General features: G+C 39.0%; 2 protein-coding genes and 1 long non-coding RNA gene across 8 annotated transcripts in view; 1 reads left to right on the top strand and 2 right to left on the bottom strand.

Moving 5' to 3' along the window:
• Positions 1 to 26,459, bottom strand: part of Erich1 (glutamate-rich 1) — a gene marked incomplete at its 5' end in the record, with an annotated part of 52,793,804 nt that overhangs the window by 48,297,959 nt on the left and 4,469,386 nt on the right.
• LOC148000518 (uncharacterized) overlaps positions 1 to 26,459 on the bottom strand; it is a 101,150-nt gene that overhangs the window by 45,013 nt on the left and 29,678 nt on the right. The window lies entirely within an intron of this gene.
• Positions 1 to 26,459, top strand: part of Nek1 (NIMA-related kinase 1) — a 128,705-nt gene that overhangs the window by 73,930 nt on the left and 28,316 nt on the right. For 4 of the 6 annotated variants that reach the window (XM_087587812.1, XM_087587810.1, XM_087587811.1 and 1 more), the window contains 9 exons: positions 4,498 to 4,581; positions 4,935 to 5,012; positions 5,716 to 5,811; positions 11,558 to 11,686; positions 14,385 to 14,450; positions 14,524 to 14,752; positions 20,401 to 20,553; positions 22,322 to 22,483; positions 25,894 to 26,002. In XM_087587812.1, coding sequence (XP_087443938.1) covers positions 4,498 to 4,581; positions 4,935 to 5,012; positions 5,716 to 5,811; positions 11,558 to 11,686; positions 14,385 to 14,450; positions 14,524 to 14,752; positions 20,401 to 20,553; positions 22,322 to 22,483; positions 25,894 to 26,002 — 1,106 coding nt within the window. Of the gene's footprint in view, positions 1 to 3,990; positions 4,075 to 4,497; positions 4,582 to 4,934; positions 5,013 to 5,715; positions 5,812 to 11,557; positions 11,687 to 14,384; positions 14,451 to 14,523; positions 14,753 to 20,400; positions 20,554 to 22,321; positions 22,484 to 25,893; positions 26,003 to 26,459 lie in introns of all 6 variants that reach the window. The other 2 variants (XM_087587809.1, XM_087587808.1) reach the window with 1 other exon arrangement.

The following is a 26,459-nucleotide window of genomic DNA, read 5'->3' as shown; positions in this document are numbered from 1 at the left end:
TTTTACTTTTAGCTCTTAGTTTTTAGCAGTATAGTTAGGTTTTCTCTGGGTATGGGTGGGCTTTTAGACTCAAGTCTCTTTATTATTTTGGTATCTGTGCAATTCTGAGCAAACAGCATTATAATACATTGTTTTATTCATAGATGGTTTTGCATGAGAATCAGATGGTTTTCCAATATTATTGCCATTATTTCATAAAATATAAAACTTTGAACTTTGTCAAGATCTTCAGTTTTGTTTGTCAGTGTTTTGTTTCCTGAGGGCTGGGGTGGATTTGGTTGGTTGGTTGGTTTACTTTGTTTGAGGGCAGGGTTTGAGATTAAATCTAGGATTTCGAGCATGCAGGACGAGCACTCTGCCTTCGTGCTCTATCTCCAGTCCTGTCAGTGGATTCGAAATAGAGTCACATTATGTTGTGAACTTCTGAGATGACAGTAGAGAAGGACCTGGGTGTGACAGTACAGGGATGGAGTTAGGGACGGAGGGCTCTCAGGAGACACCTTTACAGTAGTCACTAATGCACCTTTATAGTGCCATTCATTCATATGTTTAACGGGGTGACAATTTTCACTTCCCAATTAAACATCATAACTGCTGAGTTGCATTTATGCATACTACAGTACAGAAATTGATACTGTAATAAATACTCGATTCTTCAAGAAATAATATTAACATCAGGGATTTAAAATTGTACCTAGTAAATATTTTCCATTCATATTGATAACCATGATATGTTTAAATCATTTGAAAATGTAAATATATTTACAGTGGTTTTTAAGTTTATTTATTTGTGTACGAGTGCGAATGTAGGCATGTACACAGAGATCAGAGGACAGCTTAGAGTTATCGGTTTTCACCTGCTATGTATGTTGTTGAGGCAGGACTTCTTTTGTCTTTGTGTTCTATAATTAAACAGTAGTTTCTATAAAAGTAGATAAGTGTATCCAGTATTAACCCTGCATTTTAGAGCCCTGAGTTTGCAAGTTTCAGGAAACATTGGTGTTGGGAGAAGGAACAGCATGACCGTGCAGAGTACACCTGTGCATTCACAGCCAGGGATCCAGGGATGCTGTGTGACGGGATGTGATGAGCGCTGCAAGAAGTACTTCAGCTTCATTGTGCTCATTGTACATGTGATTCTGACTTAAGTGTTAGTCGTGTGGACTAGAAAATACTATGAAGGGAGTATCTAACCTTTTAACACATCTGGGCCACATTATCATCTACAACGTCTAACATTTGAAAGCTATGCAATCTGCTTTACACAGCAAATTACAGGAAAATCTTAGTCTCATAATTTTGTATTGGGGTGTATTTATAACTATCTTACTTTCCTGTAACTCTGTGGATAACTGTATCTTTTCAAAATTAGCCCACATAAATAATGATATGTGGTAGGTTAGCGGGAACACCAACCTTATATCTTACTACTATAGGAACTAAGACACATGTCTTAGAGTTTCATTGCTGTGGAGAGCCACAAGGCAACAACATTCAACTGGGACTACCTTACAGGTTCAAAGGCTCGGTCAGTTATCATGGTGGGAAGCGTGGCAGCGTCTAGGCAGACATGGGTGGAGGGGCCTCTAAGAGAAGACTGACTTCCAGAAAGCTAGAAGGAGGGTCTCCAAGCCCACCCCACAGTCACACACTTCCTCCAGCAAGGCCACACCTCCTCAGAGAGCCACTCCCTAGACCAAGCATCTTCAAACCACCACAGGGCAGAAGGATCACTTGAACCTAGGAATTCTCAGTCAGCCTTGGCAGTACAGTAAGACCCTGCCTTCAAAAGCAGCAACCACAAATGTCCCTCAGTCACATAGCATTTTTCTCTTAAACTAGAAAATTTAGACTTTATTAAACTGACATTTGAGTAACTACTCAAACTACCCTAAACATTTTCTGAACTTGTCTTTACCATTCTTTTTACAATATCTTATTTTTAGGCCAAATGTTGATTATGATCAATGACTGTAGTCAAAAACCAAGAACTTATCTTTGCCTTTGTACTATCTACCATATTCATATCTATGCAATACCAATGCAAATGTCACTAGTTCTCTTCCCTCCTTAACTAGTGTTGAGCACTTTAGTTTCCGTCTTACCTTAGGCATTTCTTCCTTTGACTTCTGAGTCTCCAAAGCAGTTGCCTAATTTATACTCCCTCTAGTCTCACATGTATCTTTCATTTATTCATGTGTATACACATGTGTGCATGTCCTCCTGGTCCTCCTTGCAGCTGCAAACAAGTACTGTATCACAGAGTCACCTGCCCACACACCAATCCTATGTGTTAGTGAACACGAGGGACTGGAAATGTAAGTGACAAAATAACAATTGTAGAAAAGCTGATTTCTATAAAAAAAAAACTTGCTGTATACATTCATGCATATGCATAAATGGATATGTGGGAGATAATACCTTTAAAATGTAAGGTTCTCAAATGCTAGCTTTATAATAAATGTTTAATGCTTTTTTAATTTTTTAAATTTTTTTGTAGTGCGCGCACAAACATATTTATGAAGAAGATTCAGTAAAAAGTAATTTTAGAGAAAAATGTTTTTTAAAATGCTCAAAAGGCTCCATTTGAATCGTTTCTAATGCTACTAGTGACCTTAGGAAAAATTCCTAATTATACTTGAATTAGAAAGAAGATTTATAGAGTGTTAAGAAAAATGGTTTACATCGGGAAATTGGCGAAGGTTATAAAAGTACATTGACCACACATGGATGAGAGATTAATAGATGGGAAAGTGGACTAAGAACTCTTTGTTTGAAAACCTTTGAACATGATTGTAGTTCGAAGGAAGAAAAGGGAACTAATTGGATAATCTGGTAGTTTTGCTGAAGCACGTGATAATTTCTAGTAAGATAATTCCATATTAGCAGTCACCTGTATCTGGAAATGGGGCAGTTTGTGCCTAGGGCTTGTCATTTGCACTACCCAAGAGCAGAGTTTGATTTAGGTCTGAGAGCTAATATACAGCATACTTCTGGAAGCCAGAGCAGTGAATATAAAACTGTGTGTGTCTGTGTTGTGTGTAGTATACACAAAGACATCTTGAAGTGGATTGGATTTTTTTTACTAATTATTTACATTTCAAATGTTATCCCCCTTCCCAGTCCCCTCTCCACGAGCTCCCAACCCCATCCCCTCCTTCTCTTTGCCTCTAAGAGGGTGCTCTCCCACCCACCCACTTCCACCTCACCCCTCTGGTATCCCCATTCTCTGCGGCGTCAAGCCTCTACAGGACCAAGCACTTCCCCTCCTTCAGGCTTCCCCTAACTCTTCCATTGTGGTCCCTGACCTCAGTGCAATGGTTGGCTGTGAGTATCTGCATCTGTCTCAGTCAGCTGCTGCCAGACAGAGCCTCTCAGAGGACAGCCATACCAGGCTCCTGTCTGCAAGCACATCTGGGCATTAGCAATAGTGTCCGGGTTTGGCGTCTGTGCCTAGGGTGAATCTCATGATGGGGTGCTCTCGAGATGGCCTTTCCTTCAGTCTCTGCTCTAGTTTTTGTCCTTGGATGTTATTTAGACAGCAACAATTCTGGGTTAATTTGAGAGTTAATTGGAGTGGTCTCTACAAGTTCTATCTCCCTGCTGTTGAGCAGCGAAAGGATTGGATCTTTTTTTAAAGACATAAATAAATAAATAAATAAATAAATAAATAAATAAATAAATAAATAAATAAATAAATAAATAAATAAAATGCTTTGGATTTTGACAAGGAAAACACTCGTACAGTCTTTAATGACTATAACAGCATTTGCAGTCTCTGTACTTAAGTAATTATACTTGGAGTTGATGGCTTCTGTTCTTGCTGAGTTTACATGCCAACATGGCCACGGGAAGTGCCAAAACTTCTTCAGTGGTATCTAGAAATGGCCAGCATAATCTAAAAGAAATAAGTGGCATGTGGATGTGCCTGGATAGCAGGCAATGTAGCCCCATGCATTCTTTAAACTTAGCACATTAAATGACAAACAGGGAATCCTGCAAAACCTGGCATCTCTATATGGAGGCAGGCCCAGCTCTTCAAGAGGAGGGAAGCCCAGGAACAAGGAGGAAGAGGTATGCTTTCCGCATGCTCAGCACCTCCGCCACGCAGCCATTTTTAAGTTTATCGCCTTCTTTTCTTGCATGATTTAAATGCTTAACAATTATTTTAAGATTTTGTTAAGTCTATAGGAACCTGTTAATATATTTTGACTGACATGCTGTGTCATAATTTTGCCCCATAACTGTTACTCAGTCTTCTGAGTTTCAATTTCTTTTCTTTTGATATAATTTAAAATTTTGTAATTATAACATTTCTTTCTTTGCAGAAATAAATTCCTTTAAATACTTGAAAGCTAATATTTCATTTCATTAACCAAATTTCAGAACTTTTGTTTCTTGTATTCAGATTAACACTTTTCTATAATTTTTTTAGCAGTAAAAATGTTCATAGTGTTTCTTTTAAGTAAATATTTGTTTTTGTTGTTCCTATTTTAGGTTTATCTGGCAAGACTGAGGCAAATAAGACTACAAAATTTTAATGAGCGCCAACAGATTAAAGCCAAACTTCGTGGTGAGAATGTAGGTAAAAATAAATTTTTCAAAAAATAATTGAATAAGTTTAAACATGCTACATCCATGATAATAAAAGTTAAAACCATTAAAAGAAAATGAAGGTCAGGGATCAGAAAACTATGTAGGAATGAAGTAAATTTCAAGTTGCTAAGATTATTTGATCCATAGGAATTTTCATAGAGAATCTCCTGCTGTCTATGACAGCAGTGGAGCCCACTTGACAGTGCTTTGGAGGGCTCAGGTGCAGCTCAGAGAAAACAGTGCTGAGCGCCCTGTCTCACCGCTGTGAGTTCAGTCAGAGGTAGCACTGAGCTTGGCTGCTGTTTACTAACTAGTGTGCTTGTTGACAATCGTTCTAGAAAGAAGCTGGTGGTACCAAAGGACAAGACGCAACTGAAGAGGCTGACATGAGGCTCAAAAAGATGGAGTCACTTAAGGTATAGACTAAAAAAGTGTAACTTCTTAGGAGAATGAAAGCTGAGAGAAAAAAGTTTGTTCTTAGGAGTTTTATATATTTGGAATATTTTCTTCTCTTATCTTTTGATTTCCCCTTATTCGTCACCTTACAATTACTGGAAAATAGCAGGTTTTTTTTCTTTATATAACATTTATAAAGAGCAGTTAAGTGAAATTATGATGTGAATATAAAACTGTGACACATGTAATTCTGTAAAAGTAGATTCTCATGTGATCCCAGCTGAGGCAAGGGAATTGCCATGAATTCAAGGCCAGGCTTGGTTGTGTGTGTGTAATCAAGACACTGTCTCAAAAAAGTAGCCATAAAAATGAAGTTTCAGGTGTGTCTGTGTCTCCAGAGATGAATGGAATTATGCATAACAGTTGTCATAAACATTTACATTTTAATTTCCATTCTAGCCCATTGGACTTATTTTCACTTACCAAATATCCATTCTTCCCATATTATCCAAGGTGAGAAGGATACTTAGTGTATATTTTTATTCTGGAAACAACACACACACACACTTCTTTTTTTTTTTTTTTTTTTTTTTTTTTTTTTTTTTTTACACACACACTTCTATGTTGACTACAAAATCAGTGTCATTTTAGACCCAGGTTGGAGGATGATGACCAAAGGATATCTTTCTGATAGCTAATTATGTTGATGGTTTTCACTTTCAGGCCCAAGCAAATGCACGTGCTGCTGTACTAAAAGAACAGCTAGAGCGAAAAAGAAAGGAAGCTTATGAAAGAGAAAAGAAAGTGTGGGAAGAACATGTAAGACTCTTGTACTTAAGCCTTCTTGAATTCATGTCCTTGGGCTCTTATTGAGGAAACAGCCAGGGCAAGTCAGTGTAAAACTCGGTGTGTGTGTGTGTGTGTGTGTGTGTGTGTGTGTGTGTGTGTATGCACACACATACACATGCTTCAAGTTCTAAGTGTGTTTCTTTTAAATCTTTCTCATAATGAGCTTCTTACCGTCATTTTCAGCTACAATATCACAATCACAAGTATAAAGGTCATTGTTCTTCTGTACTTTTAGATTAACCTTAAACAGTTCATTCTAACATTCTTCATAGTCCATGAAGGTAGGCAGATAATGATGTGTCTATCAAACCTGGTGAACATACATGTCGTCCAGTTAAGCCTCAACTTCTTTATTAATTAACTTACTTTTCATCTGACCACAGCTTCCAGGCCCTCTCCTCCCAGTCTTTGCTCCTCATCCCCTTTCCCCCACATCCACTTCTCTTTCTCTTCAGAAAAGGAGAGGGGCCTCCCATGGATCTCAGCTAGCTCTGGCCTATCAAGTTGCTGCAAGAAAAAGAGGATCTTTTCCTACTGTGGCTAGATGAGGCAGCCCAGTAGGAAGAAAGGATCCCCAAAACAGGAACAGAGTCAGAGACAGCCCCTGCTCCTCTGTTAGAACATGAAGAGCAAGCTCCGCAGCTGTAACGTGTGTGCAGAGAGCCTGGGTCAGTCCCAGACATGCTCCCTGGTTGACAGCTCAGTCTGAGTCCCCATGGGCCCAGGTTAGTTGATTCTGTGCGTTTTCTTATAGTGTCCTTGAACCCTCTATCAGCCTTATTTTTTAAAATGCTGAGTTAAGGCAAAAATTTCAGAGGGACATCAAATTATTTGATAATAGTTGGCATGAATTTCACTGTTGGCTCCTCACAGTCTCAGTCACAGGGTGAGCCTCCCCTTGTTTGCTCCCATCAGTATGCACACACAGACTCTCTTTGGCAGCAGGCCTCTACTTTCTCGCTTTGTTACTTATGTTACCTTACGGTAGAGTGAATGTCTGTGTCTCAGTTCATTCTGTGATTGGCATGTAGGACACTGGCACAGCACATTTATCAAATGTTATTGTTTTCTCTAGCCACAGCTCAACGTCATGTAACTCAGAAAACCCAAAATAGGATTACCTTTGTCATGGTGATGAAAAGAAAAACATGGATAAATCTGTTGGGAATTTTGTGACTCTGCTTATTTCAATTTTGTGTCTAGAGAAATGTTCAGGAAACATTTGTTTGTTCAATATAGCCTGGTATGGGGGCGGGGGACATATCTGGATTGGGATACCTGCCAGCAAATAGCCTGGAGTAGTCGTTTAAAGAAAGAGCATCCGTGGGTGCTACCAAACTGTGGATGAAATTATTCTATGTTCAGAACATGAGCGCAGACCCTTTTGATATGGTCCTGACATACCTACTCATCCTTAGTAATCCACATATACAGAGGAAATGATATTTACTCTTCTATGACTTCAGACTTGATAAAGTTCCTTACATTAAAGCTGGTCCCAGTTTGGGTTACTTTTTTACTTTTGTCATTTGGTGGCACTGCTGATTAAGTTTCAGCACATAGCAACATTGAAATATAAAATAAAATATCTTATAGTGATAACTGAAAACCTTCGGGGAGATGTGAGAAGGTCTTAAGTTTGTGGAGCTTCTGAGGACATGGCCGCTGCTATGCTTCCATAGGATTACTTTTAAACCTGTCTTGTAAGGACCAGGCATGCAGCTCAGCAGTACAGGGCTTACCTGCTGGCTTACTTAGGGTCTCCACTGCTGTGAAGACACCATGACCAAGGCAACTCTTCTGAAGGACAACATTTAATTGGGACTGGCTTATAGGTTTATCATCAAGGTGGGAAGCCTGGCAGCACCCAGGCAGACATGGCCCTGGAGGAACTGAGAGTCCTATATCTTGTTCTGAAGGGAACGAGGAGGAGACTGACTTCCAAGCATCTAGGAGGTCTCAAAGTCCACCGCCACAGGGACACACTTCCTCCAACAAGGCCACACCTCCTCATAACCTTCTAATAGTACCACTCACTGCCTGGACCAAGCATATTAAATCACCACACCTGGCATGCCCCACACTTTGGATTCAATTCCTAGTACTATTAAAAAATAAGAAAAGAAGGAGGGAAGAAAGAAAAAAAGAAGAAAGAAACAAAAGTTTCTTTTTTTAAAAATTTTTTATTAGATATATTTCTTTACTTACATTTCAAAGGTTATTCCCCTTCCTGGTTTCCTGCCCATATGCCCCCATTCCCTCCTCTTCCCCTCCCCCATATGGGTATTCCCTATACATCCCCCTTTTTGCCTTCCCCCATATTCCCCTGCACTAGGGGTCCAACCTCCAATCTTGGCAAGACCAAGGGCTTTCCCTTCCACCGGTGCCCCAACAAGGCTATTCTCTGCTACTTATGCAGTTGGAGCCCTGGGTCAGTCCATGTGTAGTCTTTCGGTAGTGGTTTAGTCCCTGGAAGGTCTGGTTGGTTGGCATTGTTGTTTTTATGGGGTTGCAGACTCCTTCAACTCTTTCAATACTTCCTCTAATTCCCCTCAAGGGGGTCCTATTCTCAGTTCAGTGGTTCGCTGCTAGCATTGCCCTCTGTATTGGACATGCTCTGGATGTGTCTCTCAGGAGAGATCTATATCCAATTCCTTTCCACATGCATTTTTTAGCTTCATCAATCTTATCTAGTTTTTGGTGGCTGTATATATATGGGCCACATGTGTGTCAGGCTCTGAATGGCCATTCCTTGAATCGCTGCTCTAAACTTTGCTTCCATATCCCCTCCTATGAATATTTTCCCCCTTTTAAGGAGTGGGAGCATCCACATTTTGTTCACCTTTCTTCTCAAGCTTCCTGTGGTCTGTAGATTGCATCTTGGGTAATTTGAGCTTTTTGGCTAATATCCACTTATCAACGAGTGCATGCCAAGTGTGTTTTTCTGTGATTGAGTTACCTCACTCACTCAGGATGATATTTTCTAGTTCATTCCATTTGTCTATGAATTTCATGAAGTCATTGTTTTTGATAGCTGAGTAGTACTCCATTATATAGATGTACCACATTTTTTTGAATCCATTCCTTAGTTGAAGGGCATCTGGGTTCTTTCCAGCTTCTGGCTATTATAAATAAGGCTGCTCTGAACATAGTGGAGCATGTGTTTTTGTTGTACGTTGGAGCATCTTTTGGGTCTATGCCCAAGAGAGGTATAGTTGGGTCCTCAGGCAGTGTAATGTCCAATTTTCTGAGGAACCTCCAGACTGATTTCCAGAATGGTTGTACCAGTTTGCAATCCCACCAACAAAGGAAGAGTGTTCCTCTTTCTCCATATCCTCGCCAGCATTTGCTGTCACCTGAGATTTTGATCTTAGCCATTCTGCTGGTGTGAGGTGAAATCTCAGGATTGTTTTGGTTTGCATTTCCCTGATGACTAAGGATGTTGAACATTTCTTTAGGTGCTTTTTGGCCATTCGATAATCCTCAGCTGAGAATGTTTTGTTTAGCTCTGTACCCCATTTTTTAATAGGGTAATTTGACTCTCTGGAGTCTAACTTCTTGAGTTCTTTGTATATTTTGGATATTAGCCCTCTATCAGATGTAGGATTGGTAAAGATCTTTTCCCAAATTGCCGTTTTGTCCTGATGACTGTGTCTTTTGCATTACAAAAGCTTTGCAGTTTTATGAGGTCCCATTTGTTGATTCTTGTTCTTAGAGCATAAGCCATTGGTGTTTTGTTCAGGAAATTTTCTCCAGTGCCCATGTGTTTGAGACTCTTCCCCACTTTTTCTTCTATTAGAGTATACCTGGTTTGATGTGGAGGTCCTTGATCCACTTGGACTTAAGCTCAAACAAAAGTTTCTTATCCAGAGTATGGTGCTGCATGCCTATGTGCCCAGCACTTAGGAGGCTGAAACAGGATTCTCAGGCTGGGCCTTGTGTCATGAGTTGGAAGCCAGCCTAGGCATCATGCACTTGGATACACACACACACACACACACACACACACACACACTCACACTCACACTCACACTCTCACACTCATATATACAAATCTGACTTAGAAGACTTTTCAAGCCAATACTTTAGTCTTGTTGAAAATTTTTATATTGGAAACTGGATGTGTTTTATAAAACTATGCTTAGAAGGAAGTAAATATTCTAGACTTAGCCATGTAATCAATTTCATTTTTAAAACTGCCATGTTTGGTTTTAAGATTTCATGGGTTTTACCTTCTATTCCTATACCAATACTGTGCAGTTTTATTACTATTGCTCTGTAGCGTAGCTTGAGTTTAGGGATGGTAATTTCTCCAGAGGTTCTTTTCAGGATTGTTTTAGCTATCCTGTTTCGTTTGTTTGTTTGTTTGTTTGTTTGTTTCATATGAAGTTGAGATCTGCTCTGTCAAGGTCTGTGGTAGCATTTTGATGGGGACTGTACTGAATCTGTAGATAGCTTTGTTTTGTAGATTGCTTTTCTGTTTGTTTGTTTGTTTGTTTGTTTGTTTCTAACCATTTTCACTGTGTTAAGCCTCCATAAGCATGGAAGATCTGTCCATCTTCTGATATCTTCCTCAATTTCTTTCTTCAGTGAGTTGAAGTTCCTATCATATAGGTCTTTCACTTGCTTGGGTAGAGTTACACCAATGTATCTTATATTATTCATATCGATTGGAAATTTCTTGCTCTGCCCATTTATCATTTGTATTAAGGAGGGCTACTGATTTCTTTAAGTTCATTTTGTATGCAGTCACTCTGCTGAAGGTATTTATCAGTTGTAGGAGCTCCCTGGTAGAGTCTTTGGGGTTGCTTAGGTATACTATCATAACATCTACACTAGCAATACTTTGACTTCTTCCTTTCCAATCTGTATCCCCTTGATCTCCTTTAGTTGTCTTATTACTCTAGCTAGAACTTCAAGTACACATAGTTCCTGTGAGCTAATTCCTCAGTTGTTCAATCTAGGCCTTAGGTGCTTAAGCCAGATTTGAAAGAGGGTAAATCAATACTTGCTGTGAGCTTCATACTACTTATTTCATTCGATCTCTTCAGAAAAGAGAAAATAGGGACAGTGCTCCTTTGTTGAGAAAAAAATGAGCCTTAGGGAGGCCAAGAAATAATGAAAAATGACAAGCTAGTGAGTTGGAGTTTGAAGCTGACTATAGAAGTGTCTGACTTTGAGGGCTGCTGGGGTAGTTGTGGGAGCAGGGGTTGCCAGGGAGGCTACTGGCTTCAGCACCTCCTCGGGCCTGCACAGCCAGTTCTCCCTGTCTTTATTGTTTCAATCTATTCCAGACCAGTAGCATCTCTCCTAACAGAGGTTTGCTTCTTTCCCCCTTTCTGTTACAGCTTGCAGTCCTTTAGGAGAGAACCTTGAACCTTACTGATTCTCAGTATTCGTTTTCTACATGGTGTTTGGTACCGATAGGAATATAATGCACCTTCCAGCCTACTAGTAGATTTTTTTCTAGAAGACTTTGATTGATCGTTTTATAAGACAAGACACTGATGTACAGTGGTAACCAGTTTTATTTAGGACTGGATTTACACTGAGGCTGGAGACTTTTCATGTTCTCTGTTTTGCCAGCACATGTATCATAGTATCCAACAACAATGAGTAATTAAGGAATGAGAAAGAGCTGTACTATGCATAACTTCTGTTTCTCCTTGAAAATATGAGATCCAGCCCGTTTAATTGTGCATTCTGTCTCCTGCAGTTGGTGGTGAGGGTAAAAAGCTCAGATGTCCCTCCATCTATGGAGCATCATGAAGCAGGTGGTTCTCCATCACAGCAGCAGATGAAACCTGTTATTTCTGTGACTTCAGCTTTGAAAGAAGTGGGCCTGGTAAGTTTCATAAAATTTAGAACCCCTCAAAGACTAGAGATTATTTTAAATAAAAATAAGTTTAATGAATTGACATTAGTTCCGAATGTCTCCTTGTTTTTTCTAAAGGACATATCTTCTGGAATTTTTTGAACATTTTTTGAACTGAATATTGGAGCTTTTCTGCCCATAGGTTTTATCTAGGACTCTGTCATGGATAAATAAACCTTGAGCGCTCTACTTCTGAGGATTCCCCATATACATAGTCAATCAATTTCAGATACAAAGTGTTTGAGAAAGAATGTCATGTTACTGCTGCTGTGTGTCACACAGGCCTGTCTGTGACGATGGCATCTGTCGTACTGAGTGATATTTCTCATCATTAAACCATATAACTATGTTAATAGTATATAATAGCAACTAGTAGCATATCGTGATATGGTTATATCATTGTGTTATGTGGTGTAACTAATCTAGAAAGCACTTGTGTTATATGGGGACTATACATAGGCTATATGCACTTACCCATTTTATTTTGAGAGTGAACACCTGTGGGCTCTGGCAAGGTAATAGAGAATTCCTGGAACCACTGTCTCACAGATGCTCGGTATACGAGTTAAAATATATATAATATATATGTTAAAATGACTTCCACTTTAAAGCAGTTTACTAGCAGACTGATAAGATAGTTCAGTGGGGAAAGGTGTTTGCCCAATGCCTGACAGTCTCAGACTGATCCACATGGTAAAGAGAAGGATTCCTACAAGTTTTCTTCTGACCTCCATACGTGTGGAGCAGCAGCAGCAGCAGGCACTCATGCCTGTGTATGTGTGCTAAATAATTGCAGTAAAAAATCATTTGAAGCCAATAAATGAAAATAATGTGGCAAACAGTTTTATACCCTAAACTTTATGATTAGCAATTTTTTCAAGAGTTATATCTCTTTAGCACTTAAAGTAACTAACTCTAGGAAGAAAGTCCCACCTATTTGAAATTCTGTGACATAGTAAATAATGTTCGGTGTAATTACATTAAATTTATTAGTTTAAACCTTCTACTTCTGAGTCACTGTATGCCACACAGATAATAAACAAAAAAAAAATGTGAAGAAGTGTAAGTTTAAACATGCAAGTATCTAAAATGTGAAGACTGTTCTGGACTGAGAGATCCGGCTCAGAGCGTGGAGTGCCTGCCGGGGTTTACATGGCCAGGAAAGCCCTCTGCTGAGCCCAGCAACTCAGCAACCTCTGTTCTCCTTTCCTAGCTGCTGCCTGTACCTTGTATTTCGTGAGCTTCATTAGGTTCCTCATGCTGCAGAGGTTACTGATCACTACAAAGATTTCTTACAGCCTTGTGCAGAATAATAAACCATTTCCTGGTCTCTCTTCAGTGCTTCCTGTGAGAATCTTTGTTGTCGCAGTAGGTTTTGTCTCTCTCTGATGATGACTTTGCATGTACTGCATTGTTTACAGCAACTTTAGATACCATTGTGTGATTTCCTTCCTGGTACCCAGGCTCACATCTCCAGTAGCTGTTCATCTCTCTGACTGCTTTCCTGGGTAAAATCCTCCTTATCTCCTTTACATGTATTACTTTACATCTCACCACTATTCTCTTACGTTTTCTAAATATTATAAAATTTGACATAATCCATGACTAAATGGTTTTTCTTACTACGTTATATTTATAGAAAGTGCTTGCTTACAACTTTGAAGATTATTTAGTCACACTGAGTCATAGCCTTCATAACCACTAATCTCCTTTTCATACATTCTTAATTGTTGTTTAGAATATCTTCATTATGCTAATCAAGTAAAATTTATATGATTAATGACACAAATAAGAATCTATTCTTGATTCGTTCTAACCTCTTTTCTTAGAGAAAAAAGCAAGTTGTCAATATGTCTAATGCTATGGCTTTGGGGTGTGTGTGTGTGTGTGTGTGTGTGTGTGTGTGTGTGTGTGTGTGTGTATGTGTATGTAAATGCTTTCAAAATACCACAGCTCATCCTGAATTATTCTGTCTACCCAGACATCCCCTGGGACTGAGAATTTAGCTCAGTGGGTAGAACACTTGCATGAGGCAAGTTCAGCTCCCGTGACCATTTCTTTTTAAGATGTACTTATTTCACATGTATTGGTGTTTTGTCTGCATGCATCTCTGTGCACAACATGCATGCCTGATGCCTGCCCCCAGAGGCCAAAAGAAGGTGTTAGATCTTTTAGAACTGGTGTTAAAGACAGTTGTGGATACTAGGAGTTATTCCTGGTTCCTCTGCAAGAGAAGTCAGTGTTCGTTACTAAGCTCTCTCTCTCTAGCCCCAAGAACTGTATTATCTTTTAGAACAGAAAGAAAGCAAAAATAGGGGCCCCTTTTTCCAGCTCTAGTAAACAAAGTATATGGATTTTCTTTTCAAATCATTTGTTGACTTTAAATTATCAAAAATTAGATGCTGAAGAGGACAAAGATAATTGTTATCTGTAACCCACAAATGTGGCAAATAAATGAGAATTGACCCTTGTATGTATTAATCTTATTGACTGATTGATCATGTTTAAATGGTTATCATTACTGATAATGAAAAAAGTTGTGTTAACATTTTACAGGAATAAGAAAAGTTCACATGGGTCAATTAAATGAAAAACAAAAATATCAACTGTTTCCCATTAAGTTTTAAATGGTTTTATCTCTTATTCTTTAACCATCTTGTGTTTAAAGGATGGAAGTTTAACTGAGTCCCAAGAAACTTCAGAAGAAATGGAAAAGAGTAACAATGCTATTTCAGTAAGTACAGTTTTCAAAACTTCTGTCAGGCATTTTATTTAATAACATGCTTACTAAAGTGTAACTGTTTCAGAGTAAGCGAGAAATACTGCGTAGGCTGAATGAAAATCTTAAAGCTCAAGAGGATGAAAAGGAAAAGCATCATCACGCTGATTCTTGTGAGACCGTTGGTCACAGAGATGAGAGAGAGTATGAGAAGGAAAATGCCATTTCCTCTGATCGCAAGAAATGGGAGATGGGAGGTCAGCTTGTGATTCCTCTGGATGAAGTGACACTGGATGCATCCTTCTCTGCTTCTGAAAGTGTGTATGAATATGTTAATGTCATGACTTGGTTGATCTCTCACATAAACTCAGATCCTGGCCATCCAAAGGAACCAACGTGTGGATGGCTAGAAAGAGGTAGAATAATTCTGGGCATCTCCTCATGGGCATGAAGTATCTTCTAGTAAAATATATCAAACATTAAAAAAAAAGTTTGGTTTTTGCAGTAGCAAAGATTTTTATATGAGTATAATCAAAGGAGAGAGAACTTAGGAAATGTATTTAAATTGTTTGAACCCTTTACAGCATGTTAAATTGTTACTGTTTTTTTGTTCTTGTTGGGGTGAAGGGGTCATTAGTGGGGAGACAATGTCTCATTATGTATCTAGGACTGTCCTTGACTCAGTCTTCTTTTCTGTCTCCCAGGTGCTTAAATTACAGGCATGTGTTGCCCAGCTCCCCAGCTCTTCCTTTTAGGAAATACACTAAATATATGTATACCAGGCTAGCCTTGAACTTACAATCCCTTAAGGAGGGTAGGATAGTATAGAAAGGGTGGCAAGTAAAACGGAAATTGTAATTGATAAATAATATACCAATAACAATGGGCTACTCTGAGCATACTTACAATGGCAGAAATGAGTCCTTGGAAGTCACGCAAGTAGTTTCTTTAAGCACTCGGTGGAAGTAGTAGTCAGCTAAGCCAAAGCCTAGCCAAGGGTTTAGGCAGAGAATAAGCAGGACTCAGGTAAGAGATTTTATCTCACCATGTCGCACTATGTACCCCTGTCTTTGAGCTCGTGATTGTCTTGCCTGTCTGCCACGTGCTGGAGGGACAGGTGGGTACCACCATCCCTAGCTCCTAGCCCTTGTGAAGCTTAGGGAACTTGATGTAATTCAACGTGGATGGCTACAACTCAAATCTTATGGCAAGAAATTAAACTAGGAGTGTTGGGAAAGCTGTATAGATCCTTATCATAAAGAGTTTCTACGTGCTGACTTCCAACAAGTACTATAGACTTATTAGTGTGGAAGGGAGACTTTAAATTGGGTCTTCCTGGTGCTTAAAGTAGACAATCTCAACTGGTCAAAGTGCAGAGAATACATGGAAGTGGAGTCCTTAGCCATAAGTGAAATCAATCTCTCTCTCTCTCTCTCTCTCTCTCTCTCTCTCTCTCTCTCTCTCTCTCTCTCCCCCTCTCTTCCCCTCCCTCCCTTCCACCCTCCCTCTGGCAAATGGCGAGGGAGAGGGAGAGATAGCTAGAGAGTACACAGGCATGCAGGAACTGTCATGGAAGCGGTGATGAAAGATTGTAAGAGCAGAGATTGGGGATGACTGAGTTGTAACAGCATCTTCTGGGCATGCAGGAGCACCAGTGTCATAAATTCATAGTGCTGTGCTTGTCTAAAGAGGATCAAGCCAGTCAAGATTCTATAATGGACGGGAAGTGGTCTGCAGGCCTCCATCCCTAACTATAGAGTTTGTGGCTTCCTGGGGAGGGAGAGTCATCCTCCACTGGATGGCCATGTACCCAGGAGTGTGCTGACAGCACAAATTTGACTCGGCGGTTTTTGGTTTGGGTTTTTTTTTTTTTTTTTTTATGGACATGAAATGAGGTAGGAGGAGAGGTATATCTGGGTGGAGTTGAGGATGAATATGATCAAAATGCAGTAGATGAAATTCTCAGAGAATTAATAAAAATGTTTTTAAATAAATTAAAGGGAGGTCATCATAAAATGTGATCTCTAGACAAGAAGGTAGTGTATACTTTACACTTACAGCTTTTATGCTATCTGTTACAATCAATTTTGAGACCTGTAGAACAAAGCATCAGTACATTTGAACATGGCTTTGTACAGCTTTTATTTATAGACCATTTTTATTTACTTACTGTAATTTGAGTTTTATATAATTTCTTTAGTATATTCTGTTTCTGTTCTTGGAAGAAAGCTTTCGATTACTTTCTGGAGCGTTTTTGTAATAGCTGCTTTAACTTGTTGGTAGGTAATCCAACATCTGTGTTACATTGTATTGTCTGTCTCCTGTAACAGTTAAGATTTTGTGTTTGGGGGTTGGGGATTTAGCTCAGTGGTAGAGCGCTTGCCTAGGAAGCGCAAGGCCCTGGGTTCAGTCCCGAAAAAAAAGAACCAAAAAAAAAAAGATTTTGTGTTTGTATGTCAAGGGATTTCTAATCAATCTTCATTGTTAATATTAGCTGATGAGACTTGCTTAAGGCCTACAATATGTTGATAGAGTTGTGTTAACAGTTAGCTTAGTTAGGGTTAGCTGTAAGTTCCTCTTTCCTCATGTGGTTCATGATTTTGGTGTTAGCTCATTTCTCACAGCCTGTCAGTGCTACTCGATCTTAGTATGTATTCCACCTCCTAGTCTGGGACCTGGGCAGTAGTCTGTTAATTCAGTTTCCAAAGTTTTTGATACTATACACAAGATCATATCCACATGTACACTTAGGAACAATAACCTGGAGGACTAATAAATCACATCATAGGATCACACTGTTGAATTTTGTGATGTCCCTGTCACCTAGTGTTTTCTGGTTTCCGAGGACTCTTCTTTGTCACCTAGCCAGTAAGCTGAGAGTTTGGGTTTTAGCTGTTTTTGTATACAGTCCTATGGGTCTACATTGTATTTGTCATTTACAATGCTCTTTATCTTCTGTGAAGAAGAACTAAGAGTTGCTATGCTGTAATCTCCCCAAGTTCTTTCACCTTGTATATGTGTGTAAATGTTTGCCATACCACCTTTAGCAAATATTTGTTCATGACCTCTGGAATTCTACCCTGATGGTTTTTTCTTCCTATTTGGAAAACACTGTTCTACTATTTAGTTCATGGGAAGCCATCTATAACTCTCCGTCTTAGCCATCCTCTGTGTGCAGTGAATGGCTGTCCTCTTCCTCCATGTGTAGTGTATGATTGTCCTCTTGCTATTTCTCATTCTCCTAAGGGCCTAGTATCAGGGAATTTGATGGTGACACCTTGTTATCGCATCCATCCTATTGTTTGGCTTGTGTTTCTTAGATTTGTGAGTCATAGCTGTCATCAGTTTAGGAATATTCTTGGCTGTCATTTTTCCTGGGTTTTTGTTTGTTTTGGTATTCCCTCCTACAAGTCTAGTATTGATATTTTTCCTCCTCATTCTTCCTCTTCTTTCTTTCTTCTTTCCCTCTTCTTTGAGTGATGGGGTCAATCCCAGAGCCTCTGCGTGCTATGCAAATACTCTGCAGTTGAACTACGTACCAGGCCAACTTTCCTTACTTGTCACTCCCACACCAGTCTTTAGTTTGTTGAACCAATAAACTTCAGCTATGTTAATCACTGTAAATGTCCTTCTCCAGTAAGTAATCACATCATCTCTGTCATTTGGACATTGGTTTTGATTGGTTGATCATACTATTCTTGATTATTTTTGTTTAGGGACAAACACTGGATTTTAATTTATGGGATTTATGCATTTTTATATTTTGATCATTATTCTTGACCTTTGTTCTGGAATACAGTTAAGTGAGCTATGAATATCTTGATCCTTGTAGATCTTCGTCCTAAGCTTTGTTAAGTGGATCATGCAATGTTTAGTCTATGGCTAATCTTTTCCCTTCTACTGAGTCAACAGCCTTTCTGAACAATCTGCCTCATGGCTCGTTTGTAAATTACAAGTATTTCTGTTCTCACTGACAGAAATAGGAACTATTTCTGTCTCTCTATAAACTCCAAGCCTTATTCCCTTGATTTTGGGTGGTCTCTCAAGACTACAGTGATTTCCTTGCATATGATGTGCAAATCAGTTTTCAACTAATGGCATGCATCAGCTTTGTGAAATCTATTTTCTCTATGTGTCCTTCTGACAGACACTAGCCTTTTTATCTTCCTTACACTCCAAGTTCTGTCCCTTCAACTGAAACTGACCACCAACCCTGAGTGTTTTTCTCCCCTTACTTTAAAGAGGTTGATTTTTTTTTTAAATGGGTCTTCAGTTTTTTCATTTGTTCCAGAAGTTTTCTTTTCTATTGGTGTTATTTGGCACTCTTCATTACATATCAAATAACTTTCAGTTCTGAGTTTTATTTCTATTTTTTATCCAGTTTTAACCACTTTAATTAAAAGTTTATTATAAAGAACTTGTGAATAAAAAAAATCATATAGCAGGCTTAGACAGACGCAAAGTCTTTTATACATCTCAGCCAACTGTTATACTGTAAGAACAGCATTGTAATGCTGTAAGGCTTCACCACACTGGCTTTTACACCTCAGGTATCTTTGTATATTTATAGACACATACACACACACACACACACACACATACACACACACACACACACACACACAAAACAAAGTTAAAACAAGAAAAACAATCTTCTTTCATGATTCATGTGTCTTTTACCTTAGCCATAGTTTTGAAAATTAGGTCCCTTATGCTAATCATGTCAATGGTACAAAACTGAATAATTACTTAGTGATTTGCATTTCCCGTGAGATCTTGGAGCCTGTTTGCTGTTCCTTTTTATGCTACATCCTCAATCCTAATAAACTGTCTTTCAGATGGTATCTTAGTCAAAGCACTGTAGAGGAACATAACCTACAGAGTGAATCTGTATTACAAGAGGGCTTATTGAATTGGCTTCCATGACACAGTTTCAGGTCTGTCTCACACCTGAAAGGCCAAGAATTCACTTGCTGCTCACTCTGTGAGTCTGGATGCTTCATCAGTTCTAACCTGGGACCAAAGGCCTGAAGGAATCCGGAGAGCACTGGTCTTTAGTTGATATTGAAATCCAAAGAAGCTAGGCTCTGGAATCAGGGAAGGAACACAGCAAAGATAGAAGCAGCAGCAGCAGCAGAGCAGATGGACTTGCCAGTGAGAGTGAAGGCAAGCAGGCAAAAAGCAAAGCTTCACAGACCTGGTCTGCCACCAGGAGGTGCTGTCCACAGTGAGGATATGTCTTCCTACTCCAAATAACCTGATGGAGAAAATCTTTCACAGGCGTCCCAGTGACCTGCCTTTCAGCTGGTTCTAGATCCAGTTTTGTTGGCAGCCAAGATTGAAAATCATAGCCTTAAAAAATCTCTGCTTGTGTGGGCTATAACTATAAGACCATATTAATGTATACCCTGTAATATAAATAGATTACTCTTGAGTATATGTATTCGAGTTGTTTATTTTATGTGTATAAGTGTTTTGCCTGAATTTTTGTCTGTTCATTAACCTGGTGTCTTAAGAGGCTAGAAGAAGCCATAAGATCTGTTCAAACTGGAGCTACAGATGTTTGTGGACCACCATGTAGGAGCTAGGAAATGAACCTGGTTCCTCTGGAAGGGCAGCCAGTGTTCTCAGTCACTGACCATCTCTCTAGTCTCTGTATTCATGTTTTATTACTAAATATTCTCATGACTAATATTTTTTGCTTTGCTAAATTTTATTTAACTTAGTTATTCAGAATTATTATTGTAAAAAGGAAATGTTAGTTGCCTGCCTATGGTATATAACCTAAGGCAGATTTTCTTAGTCTGCCTTCTTCCTTTTAGCCCATATGTTTATTTATCTTATAACTTATGTTTATATTAGCTTTTAGCATGAAGCACTTGGTTGTATAATAGTAAATAAATTACTAAGCAATGAGTTACTTTTAATTTTTGAGGATTATTTTCCTGTATTTCTTTCCTCACAGAACATACTGTGGGAGAGGTTATTAAGTTAGATTCTAGTGGCTCTCCAAGAAAAGTCTGGGGGAAAAGCCCTACAGATTCTGTGCTGAAGATACTTGGAGAAGCTGAATTACAGCTACAGACAGAACTACTAGAAAACACGCCTTTTAAAAGTGGTAAGCATAAGACCCAATATTATTAAAAATTAATGTGTCGAGATGTCTTCATTTTATTGTGTGGGATTATTTAACCTCCTGGGTGGTGATGGTTGTAAAGGAATCCTGAGTTATGGCTTAATGAGACATGAATGAAATCTAAATGAGGAAGCTAATTGAAGGAAACCTGGACGAGGGAGCTGGAAAAGTGCACGCATGTTTTCCATGAAATAATTTATTAAGATTCCTGATATATCTTTGAAGGAGACTCGGGAATTAAATAGAGTAGGAGAAATGTCTGGTAAATTTGTGTGTCATTATTTGGTACTGGGAGGGACTGCTTTCATGAGACAAAAGGAGGCCATTCTGGATCCATGAATCTTAAGTGTTTATGTCACAGCAGCACCTAAGAAAGAGCGACTGTGTGTGCAGATGCTCGTTCACAGGGGAGGGAGTAGATGGAACTGGATTCTGGCCATTTGTGTCACCTTTTGCATTCTTTTTTCTCTTGTTCCTTGAGGTTTAGCACAAAACTTGTATCTGAAGCATGTGAAAAATTGACTTAGGACGCGAGGATATTGACATGTTTTATAGGTATCAGCCAGACGCTGAGAAGTAGACTGAAAAGAGCCTGTGTGTGTTACAAAGGGGCAAAGGAGGTTTTTAGTTCCTTACTAAAGGTGAACATCATAGCCATAAGTCATGAAAACAGTCTCCTCACCGACTTCCCATCTAAAGGTCTCAACCACCTCTTTAATATCACCACACTCAGAAACAAGTCCCTTCAGGGTCACTTGGGCTCTCTATATCTAAACTATAGAAAGAAGTAATAAATTGAAATCCAGGTCTTAACAACTTCTCTTAATCTGCAGTCATGTCAACCATGCATCAATTATGTCAAGCAGGCCCTGCAGAAATTAGATTGAGTTTAGGGTTTTTCCACATGAGCACAATGAAGTGAGTTCAGTAAGCTGAGGGTATATGCAAAAGAATGATTCTAACGATAGTTTTAGAAGGGTGGAAATCCTGGTCTGCATAGGGAATTCCAGACCAGCAAAGGCCACATGGTGAGACCTTGTTGAAAAATGCTATAGTAGAAGGAGATGGGTAAGAAACAGCACTGAAGGTTAGCATTGAGGATTCTGAATGTTGGGACTTTTGAGAGGCCAGAAGTTATAAGGTCTCTAAGGCATGACTTATTAAAACTAAGACAGTGAGGTTAAGAATAGTTCACTGAGCTGAGAGGTCTGCATATTGGCAGGATTACTTATTGTGTGTATCATCTACCTATGGCAGAATTGCTTTTAGGGAGTTGGTACAGTGGCTGCTAAAATGTTCAAAAGTCAAACAGGAATGACGACAGTGGATAGCCCTAGGCAGGTGTTATATAACAAACCAGTTCTTTACTGGAAACAGCCAAAGTGTACAAAATATCACAAACTAGAAGTGTCAGTTGCTATTATGAAAAAAAAAAGCAGGTGGTTAATAATTTTTAAAGTCCAATTCTAATACAGGTATATTTTACCCCAAAAGAAAAAGAACATGCAAAAAAAAAAAAAAGAAAAAGAAAAAGAACATGCAAACTGTGTTAACTAGCCTAGAGGTCATAATGGAACCCAGTTTGACTGCCACATTATCTAACTCACTTTAGTTACTAGTGTATAAGAGAGCTTCACCAGTAACTATTTGTTGCAACAATCTGAGTTAGGATTTTTGTTTATTTGTTGTTTGTGGCTGTAAATGGCATTGCCCTTCTGAGAGAGTAGACTTCATTCTTTTGCTTCTGCAGAGGTTTGTGTTGAAGAGGAGAACTACAAACCCCTACTCACTGGAGAAGAGAATCTGCAGTGTATTTCAAAAGAAGTAAACCCATCAGCCACTGTTGATACTGAAACAAACAGTCCAAAGTTTGCTAAGGTGTCTCCAGCAATGTCCGAAGGAAATGTGGAAGGTATGCTATAATGATTTTAATTAGCAAAGTTGCATTTGATACTAAAATTTTTTATCAAGATTTGTGTATGTGTTTGAGTAATTATCTTGAATTAGACTCACTCTTTTTATACTTTTAGCAACTGTAGGGTTTTTTCTTCCTGCTTTTGGTTTTCAAGAGCAAGTATTTTCAAGGTTTTCTTTACATGGGCCAGGCTGGTCTCCCAGAATGCAGACTCCTGGTGTCACTGCTGGTGTTCAAAACCTTCAGGCATGTATGGACATGCACACTGGGAACAGGCCCTTCTGTTTCATTATTTTATGAATCAGGGACTGAGTCAAGTCTTGGCTTATAATTTTCCTAATACATTGTCTCTTTGCCTAAGAGATCACTAAGACTGTTCTGTCTTCTTAAAAGGTACACCTCACAGGCTTAGTACCATAGGCCTCTCTCCCTCCCCTTTTGAGAGCCATGTGGATACAGGGAATTGAGCCTGGTCTGGAAAACAACCAGTGCTCTTAATTGCTGAGCCATTTCTCAGGCCCTATTTTTTCCATCTTCTGTGCTTTACTCTGTGATGACTCAGAGATCCTGTGGTAGGGGACACAGAAGTCCCCTCTGAAAGAGAAAAGTTCTAATAAATCTACAGCCATCTTGGGTGCTAGAGTAAAAGCTGCTTATGTTTGTTTGTTTGTTTGTTTGTTTGTTGCTTATGATCTTTAAAATTAGCCAGGGAATTGAACTGGGACCGTTAGCATTTCTGCGGATCACAGCTGTCACAGACCCACAAAGTCAACCTACTGTAGGGAACCAGGCGTGCCTTTCAAAAGGAAGACTCTGCAGCCATGTGTAATCCACCAGTCTGCTCAGTAATTAAAAATTATTTCATTTCTTCTACACACAAATTTATCCTTTAGTCTCAGAAAATTGCCATGGGGTTCTTCTGAGCTAGATGAACTTCTCTTCTGATGCCCCTGACCTCCAGATACCAACTAGAAGCTGCCAGTTTTCTTACCCATCCAGTCATGAATTGTAGTGGCATCACCTCCATTGTGTTTCACTTGTGAAGGTAGAACAGTGCTTTCTGCAAAACGAGACTCCCAGGAACTGTTCCATGCAACCATCTTTAGTTCACCACAGTATGAGAACTGGAAGCATGAGAACTGGAAACATGGTTATTAGTGGCTGTTAAAGGATAATGGCTGTGCGCCTCAAAAGATGTACACATTGAAATCTAAACCCCTGTGTATTTGGAGCAGTTAACTTTTGAATTACGGTGAAGCCTTCTGAATGGCATTAGTACCCTTCTAAGAAGAGGCCAGAGAGCCAGCCTTTATGCCATACTAGAAATACAGGAAGAAAAGACTGCCCGGGTACCCAGAAGAAAACCTCTTTCTCCAGGACTTACTGTGCTGGAATCCTGCTACTAGATTCTCTGACCTGTGGAGCTAAGCAAATTAATTTCTATTTAAGCCACCCATTCTGATATTTTATTATAGCTTAAACAAGACAGAGTAAACAAGACAAGAGTAAAAATTTTAAGAAGAAATAAAATCAATTAGTAGGATAAGTATGCATGTAATGAAGACTGCGTAGCCTAGGTTGGGGCGGCAAGCCTAACATTTCCCGCTAAGAGCTGTAGAGTACATATTTTAAGCATTGTGAAAAGTATGGGCACAAATTGAGTTTATAGAATAAAGTATGTTGGTTTTAACATAGCTATAGATCATTGGGGATCTGTTAGATTGTGGATCTGCATCTTTAGGAAGCTGATAACCCCACAGTCCAGCCCCACAGCCTGACGAGATCAGGCTTTGCTCCCTGCGGTTCTTTGTCTGGAGCCGTCTGTGCTGTGCTTTTACCACCCCTAATTCATAGAGCTGCACTGCAAGAGGCTCCTCAGTGCTGTCCACGGGCTGTGCTGACCTAAGTCATGTGATGGGCAGCTTCTTATCACTCGGGAAGGATAAGTCAGATGCTTCCCTCTGCTCAGGGGACTATTCTAGAGTTGCCTCACCTGTCATCCTGTCTACGACAGCTGTCTGTCTCTTACTTCAAGCTGTACCTCTTAATAAAACTGTGTCCTTGGTTCTACAGGAAGAGCTGTGCTCCATAAGATCTTCTCCTTCACACTGTCTGCTAGAAAAGGGGGACTGTCCTTTGTAAAGCTTCCCTGTGGCAAAGCCTAATCATGTTCCCCATTTTCTTGAGGCCTTTTCTCTTGATAAAATTCATCCCTGAAGGAAAACTTGTGTCAGCTCCTTTCTAGAAACAACCAAACCATTTGCCACTACCTCTTTTTCTGTTTGACAAGAACAGAATTACATACTAAAAAACGAAACAAAATAGGTTCTTTCCCCTCAGCGCTTACTTGTGTATGAATGACCAAAAACATTCATGTGAGCAACAGATAAAGATTATTGGAATTTGTACGTCTCTTGTCTTTCACAATGGATTATGGTCAAGTCATTAGAAATTTAAATATAAACAAGAAAAGTATGTCTCGGGTCTATGAAAAGTAAGCATGATATTGAATTAAGTAAGATAAGATCTCAGACAGGAAAATGAGAAGTATCAGTGGTGCTATAGCAAAGGCTTGGAGTTAAAGCACTAATCATGAGGACCAGAGTTTGGATCCTGGCACCTACACGACATGCCTGGCATCCTGCAAACACCAATAACTTCAGCTCTGTGGGATCTAGCTCTCACCAATAACTTCAGCTCTGTGGGATCTAGCTCTCTTCTAGCCTCTGTACATATTCACACAACCTTGCATACATACATGTACTACATACATCATATATACATACATACATACATACATACATACATACATACATACATACATGAATGAGATCTTTTTTAAAGGCTGCCAGAAAAACAGTGATAGTTCCCTAGCTATTAATTATTTGAGGATATAAATGAAAATAGATTTAGTATACTCCACTTCTTTTCTAGGCCATTGTAAAAATCCAGGTAATATATTTGTGTGTGTGTGTGTGTGTGTGTGTGTGTGTGTGTGTGTGTGTGTGTGTTTCTTGGAAAATAGATTATAAAGACTACAGTTTCCTTACTACTCACTAATATCACAGTTTATTTTTCCATACTGTAACACGGGTATCTTTATTCTTTAGTTTTGATGCCTTTAAGCTAATTTACATATTACTATAATTTTGATAAGGCATATATGTTATGTAATAATGAGTAGTATTGTACACAGTGATCAAGTATTTGTGGTAAACCAAGAGGATGAAAGGGCTAGTCTTTTCATTTCAAAAGTGACAATGCTACAGGACTGTCACAAAAATCTTGAAACTGATTCATTTGTATCTAATTAACATTAGTTAAGCTAAATATAGTGAAAACTTACAGAAAGTTTATTCAGTCCATTTCAAGCAAACTTTTCTCTAACATCTGATTTTGCTGTGAAGAACCTGATGATTTGGAAACAGAAGTTCTACAAGAGCCAAGTGCCATACCCTCAGATGGGAGTTTGCCGCCTGTTGTTAATGAGGTGTGGACCAGAGCTAAGGCAACTGGGTGAGTTGTCCTTTTCTTTACTTTTCAAGCCTCGGTCCCTTTAGTAAGCTCTTCAATAAGCAGTGCTGCATGAACTAATATTCGAGTTTAATAACTTCATATATTAACACCATCTAAAGTAACCTAATTTCATAATAGTTATTCACATGAGTCAGAAATCACAAAGTATATGACAAAAACAGGAAATAACTTACCAGCCTATATTTCCTTTCATCCAATTTCTCTGCAGATAAGTTTTTGTATGTATAAATAAAATACATAATTTTCAGTTCATTCTAAATATAATTGCTAGTATAATATATTCAACACTTTCTACCTTTTCAATTTTTAAAAATTTTATTTGTGTGTCTGTGCAAGTGTATGCTCACATGTGTGTACACAGATATTGTGGAAGCAGGAGGCACATATGTGTTCATAACCTTACCCATAGGATCTAAACCTTAGTCCTCATGAAAGA

The sequence above is a fragment of the Rattus norvegicus genome, chromosome 16 (genome assembly GCF_021556685.1).
Source record: "Rattus norvegicus strain SHRSP/BbbUtx chromosome 16, alternate assembly SHRSP_T2T, whole genome shotgun sequence".
NCBI classification, from domain to species: Eukaryota; Metazoa; Chordata; class Mammalia; order Rodentia; family Muridae; genus Rattus; species Rattus norvegicus.
The sequence above is the reverse complement of the archived record's forward strand: the minus strand, read 5'-3'. Positions and strand labels throughout refer to the sequence as shown.